General features: G+C 41.8%; 3 protein-coding genes across 3 annotated transcripts in view; 2 read left to right on the top strand and 1 right to left on the bottom strand.

Moving 5' to 3' along the window:
- The window catches only part of LOC116703356 (phosphoribosyl pyrophosphate synthase-associated protein 2), a 13,184-nt gene extending 11,218 nt beyond the window's left edge, over positions 1 to 1,966 (bottom strand). Inside the window, exons 1-2 of the mRNA XM_032538031.1 lie at positions 1,809 to 1,966; positions 150 to 310 (exon numbers count right to left, since the gene is read on the bottom strand). Of these exons, the coding sequence (XP_032393922.1) occupies positions 150 to 232 (83 nt within the window). The 5' untranslated portion in view covers positions 233 to 310; positions 1,809 to 1,966. The remainder of the gene's footprint in view (positions 1 to 149; positions 311 to 1,808) is intronic.
- The window catches only part of LOC116703354 (neurabin-2), a 163,780-nt gene that overhangs the window by 65,408 nt on the left and 87,613 nt on the right, over positions 1 to 10,759 (top strand). The gene's annotated exons all lie outside the window — the stretch shown is intronic.
- The window catches only part of caskin1 (CASK interacting protein 1), a 125,568-nt gene continuing 122,376 nt past the window's right edge, over positions 7,568 to 10,759 (top strand). Inside the window, 1 exon segment of the mRNA XM_032538032.1 lies at positions 7,568 to 8,327. Within this exon segment, the coding sequence (XP_032393923.1) occupies positions 8,234 to 8,327 (94 nt within the window). The 5' untranslated portion in view covers positions 7,568 to 8,233.

Genomic DNA, 10,759 nt, shown 5'->3' with positions numbered 1-10,759 from the left:
TTAGCATGGGTGTGTAAACTTATGCAAGCCACTGTAGGTGCAAGATAAGAGAGTTCTGGTGTGAGGTATCACATGCAGTAGGTAGGATGATAGGCATACACTTACCTCTACAGCCCGACTTGTTTATACTAGGAATTTACTGTACTCACTCTGAAATCCTCTTTCCCAGCTCGCGGCTGGCGGGGTGCGAGTTGGCAGTGAAGATGACCAGGCCACCCTTGGTGTGATTCATGTCTTTGGGGTCTCGGCCGCTGTTTTCCCCGCACTCAGGCAGTGGCTCCCTGGGCACCCACGCTGCGCTGAGCCCTTCCTGCAGTGGAAAGGGAGGGGAAGGGGGCAAGAGCTTCCTTTAAAACCAATGTGTCAACTCTCATAACTCAAGTAGAGGAGGAACGGTCTCAGTTAGTTCCCAAAGACTTACAAAAAGCCACCAAACTGAATTGTTTTTCTTTTCATAAAAGCAGGTTTTTCAGATGAAAGCATAATCAATACTTAAATAGCTGGATTTCCTCATGACACACAATCCTGGAATTTAACAAGTGTATGAAACACTACTGCCAACCATCCTTGATCCACTGGTGTCTGTCTCTGTCCGTCTGTGTATTCAAAGCAATTTTAATTTGCATTGAGACTGATGGTTGGCCATCGGAAGTGTAGGAGTCCCAAACAAGCACATACTGCAGCATAAAGACGTTCCAAGTACCTCAGAATGTGACTCAGTTATTCGTGAACTTCCTGTGAACTGCAAGGACTTATTTTCCTGCAAGACTGAAGCAATTGCGAACCTCTCATTTTCAATCAAGTGTGAATCCATCAAACTTCTCAATCTTTTAAGAGGCTTTGCCTTATTTTAAACTGATAGTTACTAATATTTTGTGTGCCCTATCTAAATCCCGGAGAGGAGAAGATGGCTTTCCTCTTTTGAAATAGATGATAAAACTCTTATGCTAGTAAGACCAAATGCGCAATTTGCAATAGTTAGGATCAATTTCCTATTAAAAGACGCTTGACAAATACTGTAGATGTCCACTAAAAGCATTCATAGGATAGTTAATGAGCTTTCAACAATACTATTTAAATCTACGTTTTAACTCATGGGCTTTGTAGTGTTGAAGATTTGAGCATGGTAAGTATTAGTAGATAACAGTATGGAGTGTCTACAGGAGGTTTTGCTTGTATATACACCTTTTATATACCGTCTATAACATACACTTGAGAGGATCTTAGCAACAACACAGCAAACAAAAGGCTGGTTAAGTTTGCCAACAGATGCCATGTAACCATTTGCGACCTACAATAACTGGAAGGGTAATTCAATTATGTTAAATATGTATCGTAACATTGCGAATTTTCTTTTAGGGGGTCAGTGGCGTGTATTGGGCTAACTCATGATTTAAAAAAAAAAAAGGTAGAAATTGTTCATCCATACTATCAACAGTCACGACATTAGCTTCATAGTGCTAAGCTAGCAGAACAACACAGGACTTTGCCGTTTATGTTGCCGTATGTTATTCGAGAATGAACAAGTACAACCGTGGGTTGGAATTGTAGTTGCAAAAAAGGAGTTAATCAATAAGTTTAAATTAACCGCTGCTAATATTAAATGTTTGGCTGTAATATTATGAAATAACGTTAGCTAACGGTAACACACAAGTACTAACGCGATAGCTCACAGTAATCTTGCCATGGCAAAGCTCTTGAATGCGCGAATGGATTTTTCATGCATTAGAAAGCAAGTCTTTCTATGTAGCAAGTAGAGAAACAAACAACGAGTATTAAATTAAACAAAGCACAATAGTAGCCCTCACCAGTTTGCGTGTTAGGTCCGGTTACACTCTGCAACCAACAGTATTTGAATATACAAGCCTCTCTTTTCAACCTGTTCCCCTCACTCCGACTGCTTGCTATGTCATCAGTTTTGATGGACGTGCAACTCGACCAATCACATGCTAGAAAATGGAAAAAGGCCGATAGTGAGACGCATTCAAGTGCTCTTTTTAAACCCGTAAATGTTATAAAGTATGTGTAACGTATAAACAGAAAAGTAATTCATTATCGTAACTACGGATTTCAGCAAGGTCCAAGTAGTGGTGGAAGAAGTATTCAGATCCTTTAATGAAGTAACTAAGAGTATTAATACCACACTATTAAAATACTCTGTCCTGCATTGAAAAGGTTACTTAAGTAAAAATATTTAAGTGTAATCAGGAAAATGTACTTAAAGTATTATAAGCACTTCAAACAGTTCTGTCAATCCAGTAGGTGTTTAATAGTCTAATCATTTCAGCTGGACTTGTATGCTTATATATTGTTGGGTAGTTTAACTTAGTATAAAACATCATATTTTATAAACTGCATGTGTTTTTTGTGCATAAATAATTTGTAAAGTAATTAGTAACTAAAGCTGATGAATGTAGTGGAGTAAAAAGTAGAATATTTCTCTCTGAAATGTAGTGGAGTAGAAGAAGAAAGTGGCATGAAAAGAAAAGACTCAAGTAAAGTACAAGTACTTAACCACAAAATTGTACCTAAGTACAATACTTGAGTAAATGTACTTAGTTACATTCCACCACTAGTTCCATATGAGTCCAAGGCCCTAACTACAGTAGTTTTATAATGCAAAACTATTTTTCAAAGTTTTGTATGTTCCTTATCTGAGTTCAGTCACTAAATCTAATTTCAAATGACCAACTAAATCCACTGTTGCATGGAGATTAGCTAGTTTGCCCAATTTCAGAATACTCTGAACCTTCTGATGTTTCGTTTCTTAAGAAAATGCACCAAAATCAAACAAAGAAAACAGTAATATGCAACAAAGTGTTTTGTATATTAGATGTTTTTTTTCTTCTTGTCACATTTTTAAGCTGATGTGCTGACTGTGATAATGTACTTTCCTACAACTTGGTATAACAATATGCAATGGTAGGTGCATATTTCAGCCACTGGTTTATCTTAAAATGGGCACAAAAAGACAAATGTTTTCACTTATCATTGTTCATTCTCTAAGTATCTCAATAGTTCCAATAACGAGGCTGAACACTGAAAGCCTTCCCAGGAGGCGCGTGCTTTGTGCCAGGCCACTTGGGGGCAGTGTTTGATTTTCTGAATTCTTCACACAACAGCCCTATTTCAGTTCTTGTCAAATGGAGTGACTCTCGTGTGGTTTCGTGTGTAGAGTCAGCCTGATCAGCATTACTATACTATTCCCTTTAACCACACACTAAACAGCTATTCCAAACCCTTAACCACCATGCAGTCAGGATGGGTCACTGCAGAAAGATATGCTTCTGGATTCAAATGGAAAGAGATATTTAGATACATCTTATTTAGATATGAGAATACATTCTATGGGTAAAATGTTTACTGAGATGGTATGACACTTTGCCACTACATACTGTCTATTAAATATTTATCCAAGCACTTCATGTCTGCTGCTTCTTTATATATCTGCCAAAAGGTCAAAGTTTTCCTTGTCCTTTTAAGCACTACAGGTTGTAGTGTTTGCTTTATCTCAAAACAGTCCCCTGTCTTTTTTTCATGTGTGCAAGCTAACATGCACCAATTTCTCTTAATACCAAGAGAAAGTACCTAACTGGCAAGGAATTTCACTCCCCACACCACACAATACACACACACACAGATAGAGAGAAAGAGAACAGGTCTCCCTTTGGGTGTGTAATAAATATGGCTACAGTAAGTAGCTCAGGAATCTACAGTTTCTTCCCTTGGACATAATATTAAATCTGTCTAACAATGACACGCGGACACGCAGAAAGATGGAGAGGGAGGTATGAGTGGTGCAGGTAAACTCTAAAATTATGAGCATTTATACATCAGGTGTGGGGAAAGGGAGCAGCTTTTGCATTAACAGAGACAGACTTATAAATACGCTCATGGGCTACTCTTCAGTATTCTTACATAACTTACTGGATATGTGGAGGAGGCAGAGAGCAGCATCCAGGCACGGCACACTGCCCACATACACACACACACACACACACACACACACACACACACACACAATGGAGAGGAGAGTGGAGTTAAAAATCTGGAGGAGGTTGGACAGAGAAAGAAGACAAGTTATTTGTTGCAGTTAGAAGTCAGGGTCAAAATCACTGATATGTGCTTTGCTTTCTCCAATTGTCTTCATGACGCATCTGCATTTACTGTAGGGTCTATATGTAGGATATACAGCTTTGTGGAGAGACTGGATTCCTTAAAAATTCTGAAATATTCCAAATATAAAAACTTAGTGTACTCTTATATGTTGTCTAAAAATGGAATCTGAAGGATAAGTGTTATTTGACATTGTTGGGAAATTCTCTCATTCGCTTTCTTGCTGAGAGTTAGATGAGAAGATTCTCCCTATCTTTGGCTACAGTGAATATGAAGCAATGGGAAGCAGTTAGCTTGGCACAAAGACTGGGAACAGGGTGAAGACTTTGTGCTAAAGCTAAGATAACCTGCTGCCAGTGGCTAGCGTTATATTTATTGTATAGCCGTGATATTGATCCTCACATCTAACTCAAGAACGGGAATAAAAAGTATTTCCCAAAATGTAGAACTATTTCTTTAAATACAGTCATTACAGAAACATACAGAAAATGAAAATGAGTGGCACTGTGAGGACAGGAACGTTTTCAGAGCAGTGTGATATATACCGGAGGATTTAAAATAGCCACTTCTATTCCACTTAAATATATTATCAAGTGTTTTCATAAGAATGAAAGGCTGATGGGAATGTTAGGCCCTATTTGGTCACTAACCAAAGAACTGGACAGGTCAAAATGTTGACCTGATGATGGATTTTGACAAAGAGTGGAGGAATCACGGAACAAGTTAAACCAGTTGTAAATAAACAGGCTAGGCTTCTGTTCAGTCAACAAAGTCAGTTAGTGTCAATGGGACCCTGTTAAGCTTTTCTGTATTTTCTGTCTGTTACAACGTTGGATTTTCATGTTAAATGTGGCCAAGGCTTCAAATAATGACGTAAAAATATTTCAGAGAAACCCCCATGAGGAAAACCCTCAGATATCCCAATGTTCTGAACGGGTTTTTCTACTCTCGGCTTCGTGTCACGTAACGGAGCTGGGTTGCCATGATTGGTCATCTGCTCCAGGCTACAAGTAGCCTACTGTATGCTATCACCAGAGAAGCTGTAATCTATGCCAACAATGTTGTTCATGTATCCCCAATTTCAGGTCACATTATTGCTGACATATATCCGGTTGGGTAGTATTTGGTGTAAAAGACTTTATTGACTGTAAAAGTACCACTATATTCTAGTACTGTCCATTGCTAACTAGTAGCTGCATGCTAACGGCAGGGAAATATGTCATCTTGGCTGCCAATGTTGTTAATTTCTCCCCAATTTTGGGTCACATTACTGCTGAATCATGTCCAGTTGTGTAATATTTGGACATTCATTGGTGTTTTTCACTGTACAAAGTCCTGCTGTGGATACACCAGGAATGGTGATAAAGAAAGCTGACCAATCAGAGCAGACTAAGCTTATGCAAAGGCTGAATACAGTTGCAGCAGCCATGGACAGTGTTTTTTGAACAGTAAAGCTTTAGTTTGAGTAAAAACACAAAACACAACAATGAATCTGAAAATGCTATATAATCGCTCCCCTTTAACTCAATATTTACAATGACATCTATCCATCCATCCATCGTAACACACTTATGCGGGGTTGGGTCGCGGGGGCAGCAGCTCCAGCAGGGGACCCCAAACTTCCCTTTCCCGAGCCACATTAACCAGCTGTGACTGGGGGTGGAAACATCATCTCTCCACCTAGCCCTGGGTCTTCCCCGTGGCCACCTCCCAGCTGGACGTGGCACACAGGGGGCATCCTTACCAGATGCACAAGGCACCTCAAAAGGCTCCTTTCGACGCAAAGAAGCAGCGGCTCTAATCCCCATTCCTTACTGACTGAGCTTCTCACCCTATCTCTAAAGGAGACGCCAACCTCATGAAAAAACTCATTTTAGCCTCTTTTAACCGTGATGTAGTTCTTTCAGTCATAACCCAGTCATAACCCAGTCATAACCCAGTCATAACCCAGTCATAACCCAGCCAACCGGTTGATTTACAATGACCTACTGACTATACTGGCTTTGTAGCGTTTTTCACAGATTTGTGGCCCTTCTGAAATACAACTATTGGATGGATTGCCAAGTAATTTTGTACAGATATACCATGTCATCACCATGAGGTTGACATTTGGGGTTTTGTGTGAAATAAATATTGCCATGAAATTTACACACATTCATGTGGCCCTTGGAATGAATTTGGATAACATTGGTGATCCATTAGCTTTTCATCCAGCACCATCATCAGGTCAAAGTTTCAGGTTAGAACTGAGACGCCCCAACTCAGAGTAATTTCCTCCATCTGTGTCACATGGGTTTCTCCACTGCCACGCCTCTTTAGGAGACTAGCTGCAGGTCCTGGGTGTAGGATTTCAATGGAAGAAGTGAACATGAATTCAGATTATGACCAATTATTTCGCCCCATAGTTACCAAAGTAAATATTTGACCCATTCTTCACAAGCCAATAATCTCGTTGCTGTCACATGAACGAACTTTAACAAGATCTGGCAACACAGATAAGCTCCGGTCAACTAATGTTTGCGAACACCTTAACAAAACTAATTTTCGTAATGCTCGATTGGCCTATGTATTTTAGCGGTACAAATAGGCAAAAGAAAATGGTTAAATATTATAGCCTACAAATCTAACTTTTCATCCATCCACACACCGTTCATTACATTTTCAAATACTTTCAAACAAGGTCCACATTGCCGAAGTGTTTAATGCTAATATTTGGTGCTTAGCCTATTAGCAAATGTTAGCACATTAAACTTGATGAACATGGTAAACATTTTATCTACTTAACAACAACATGTTGTCATTGTGCAGTAAGCATACACCCTTACATGGACGTTTATCTTTGTTTTCCTCCTACATGCTTCAATTTATGCTTTGTGTAATATGATGTAGACATAATAGGCCTATTGCTGCAGTAGACCATTGCTGCTCTGTGCAGTGCCATAGGAAAAAAGAGAGCGGGGCCAGTTTTCAGGGGAGCTAGAATTCATCTACACACCTGCTCAGGAAGATTTTTTACAGAGAGGCAGGTGTGTCTTTATAAAACGTGATAGAGGACCGTGCGTTTACTAGGCCTAACTGTAATGGATTACATACCTAACTCTGCATCACTTGGGGAAAAGGTAGGCTATAGTTATAGTATAGGCTATAGCTTCACTATAGCATAGTATCAAATATCAAATAAGAAGAAGAGAGTTGAACACATTGATTATTGACTTTGTCAGTGCCAATTCCTTGGCAGCTGAATAAATCTCCGCAGCTTCTCTGTAGAAACAGAGCCAGAGAGAGATGAAAACAGGAGGCGGGAGAGCACCGCGCTCGTGGTCCGCCCCCAAGTTCCAGCACGAGCCATTTAGCGGTACGAGCTGGGCCAGCTGTAGAGCGCGCGGGCGCGTGTACGCCCCCCCCTCCCCACACTACACCCCACCCCCTCACTACCCCTGCCCCCCACGCGGAGAAAACCATTACCAAATACAGAGCCCGAGTGCACGCGGAGCGATGGCTGCAGCAGCAGCAGCCCTGGATTGTGTTTACGACGCAGGGCACGAGAGCGGCAACCTCGGGAGAAACGGACACCGCGCTCATCCGATTTTTAAACGCACAATCACTCTATAGCTTCCTGAGCCTTCATCAGTCCGTTTGACGTCCCCTTTCTTCAGCGAGGCTGTCTCCCGTTCGGTTTCAATCGTTGTTTTCGGAATGCAGCTGCAAGGGAGACGAATCAGCCTCCCGACGTTATGAGATGAGGAGCGCGAGCAAACCGTGGAAACGACAAACCAATCATCTCTACCTTCAAAATATCACGCACGCGACGCCAGCGCTCTGATACCAGAATCTAGAACGGCCCCGTCGCCCCCGGTGCCGTCCACATCCAGCGGTGCTACCTGCACTTAGCTGGGGGAACCCGAGAGCATCCCTCCATCCCACCCAGTCTATCATTTCCCTCTCTCACCCAATCATATGCCTGAGCTTTAGGTGGTCTCATCTAGTCAGGGACCAGGGGGGAGGAAGAGGGAGGCTGTTCGTGGCCGCTGTAGACGCACCCTCCGCGTGGTGAGGCTGGGTTGAAGCGCCGCTGTCTCGGAGGATGCTGCGGGAGTAGAGCGGCTCTGAGCGGAAGATGGGGAAAGATCAGGAACTGCTGCAGGCGGTGAAGACCGAGGACCTGCTCACCGTACAGAAGCTTCTGCAAAGGCCCCGGCCAGGGAAAGCAAGTAAGATCTTCTATTCTCTATTGTAGGCGGAAGCCTACCTAAAAGATAATAACACTACTACCCCTCTGATGTTTTTGTGAGACCAATAGCCAGAAGGCTATTAATCACACACCATTGCTGGCGGTTTGCTACTATCAGGCCTAACTGATGATGATGATATCTATATGATGTGTATGCATGTGTGTGTTTGTGATTGAGAGAGCGAGATCTAGAGAGCAAAGGTGAAAGAGAGAGGAGGGGTTGCATGCATCAGGGTGTTTCAGAGATTAGTGGTGTGATTTGAGACTGACAGCCCATCTAGAAACCCTTGTCTGAGTGCACTGCAGCAAGAGAGAGAGAGAGAAAGAGAAAGAATGAGGGTGGGAGAGCTGCAGAGAGGGAGAAAGAGTTCCATTTGATCTGTTTGACCCTCTCAGGAGTGAGTGATGTTGCCGGTGGCCTTGTGATTGTTTGGTTCAACATTAGCTTCAATGACAAGCACAGACATACAGGGATCCAGATAATATGACTGGTTAAACCTGTATGTATGTATGTATATGTGTGTGTGTGTGTGTGTGTCTGTGTCTGTGTGCGTGCGTGCATGCGTGCATGCATGTGGGTGTGCGTGTGTGAGGAGTAGAATCTCTATTCTATTCTGCTTGACCTGGTCTATATAACTCTGCTCTTCTACTTGTTTTATTTTCTGCATGCAATGTAGCACTACAACATCCCAAAATGCTTTGCTTCCACAGCCCACTCTAATGTGTGGGCAATGCAGAATGGAGCCAGAGAGAGCTGCAGATAGCCCATTTCGTCAAGCCTGGTAGCTGCCATACTGATACTTCAACTGATAAATACCAGATGATGTTCCGGTTTCAAAAGACAGGGGAAGATGCTGTAAGGGCCCAAATGCTTGGTATACAATTTCTGCAGATGATACCTTAGAAATAATGAGTAATTCAGATAAAAAATGCAGTTTAAAAAAACCATCCCATTCTACAGATCCAGTCCTGACAGATTACCCTCACTATCCAATAGCTAAAACTGTTCCAGGCATGGGCCTTTGCAGCATCTGACCTGGTGCTCACACTGGATCATAATGATGCGTTCCATTTACCTCGGAAGTCAGAAGCCGGAGCTGAGAATGACGAGCCGAGTAGACCACATGCCATTACAACAAGTTGGAATAACTGTTATTTCACAGTGGGGTTTGACTGTGGCCCCAGTTAGCAATTTCTAGCAATACCAGTTGATAACAACACATCAGGCTGTATTTTATTCATACAAACAGCATAGCAACATGTCCACAGATACAGTGGCTTGAGAAGGTTTACATACCCAGTTGATTAAAAAGAGGAATAAAAAAAACATCTTATGGAAATTGATCTTAATGCCTTAATTAATTTTTTTTTAGGAAAATCCAACCTTTTAAGGAGACCAATTTTCTTTGTGAATGAATAATGTATTGTAAATAAATAAATGTTATGCCTTAAGATACAGGGGGCATAAGTATACATTCCCCTATGTTAAATTCCCATAGAGGCAGGCACATTTTTATGTTTAAAGGCCAGTTATTTCATGGATTAGCATACTATGCATCCTGATAAAGTTCCCTTGGCCTTTGGAATTAAAATAGCCCCCCCCCCCACATCATCACATACCCTTCACTATAGCTAGAGATAGTTATGGGGAACCTCCCATAAGATCATCTCTCAATGCAAATAAACCAGATATTAAGCTTTCATGATGCACGGAGCAGCCATGTTAGATTTTGAGCTCGGTTTTGGTCGGGGTTGGTGCGGTTCTTCCGAGTTGGAAGTCCTACTTTGAAATTTTCCAACTGGGAATTTCAACTTCCCTCTTGAAATGGAACACACCATTATACTCCAAACAGCAGGTGGGCTTCATCACCAGGTGGGCATCATGACAGAGATTTATCCACAACTGTGGCTGTCTTGCATGTGATGACTTTATGACACTGAACAACATCAAGCCAGACATTTCTGCTCTTTGATTCACTCATATTAGGACCCTGCTAATTAGACCTCTGTGACACCTGTGTGGGACCTTTTAATTTAATCTTTATATACCCATAGTCTTGCTTTGCTCTGGCTAGTCAACACAGCGTTCCGGCTCTGTTTTTTTGACATTTTGGCAAGTGCTCATATTATGCTTTTTGGCTTTTTTCCCCTTCCTTCATTGTGGTATATGTCTTTTTTGTGCACGTTATAGGTTTAGCGTCTCCAACAGAAAACACTGTTCACTATCTGCTCCAAACAGCTCTATTGTAGTCCAGCTTTACTTCAGAGACGAACATGGATCACTTTGTAACACACCTTAAAATGCTCACCTAGCTGCTAGCATGGCACGGCCTCATCCACTGCTTCTTAATGGCTAGTAGTCCTTACCTAGTTAATGCGCATGTACGTCTCCCAACAAAGATGGGACAGAAG

Source organism: Etheostoma spectabile, chromosome 15, assembly GCF_008692095.1.
Source record: "Etheostoma spectabile isolate EspeVRDwgs_2016 chromosome 15, UIUC_Espe_1.0, whole genome shotgun sequence".
In the NCBI taxonomy this organism is placed as follows: Eukaryota; Metazoa; Chordata; class Actinopteri; order Perciformes; family Percidae; genus Etheostoma; species Etheostoma spectabile.
The sequence above is the reverse complement of the archived record's forward strand: the minus strand, read 5'-3'. Positions and strand labels throughout refer to the sequence as shown.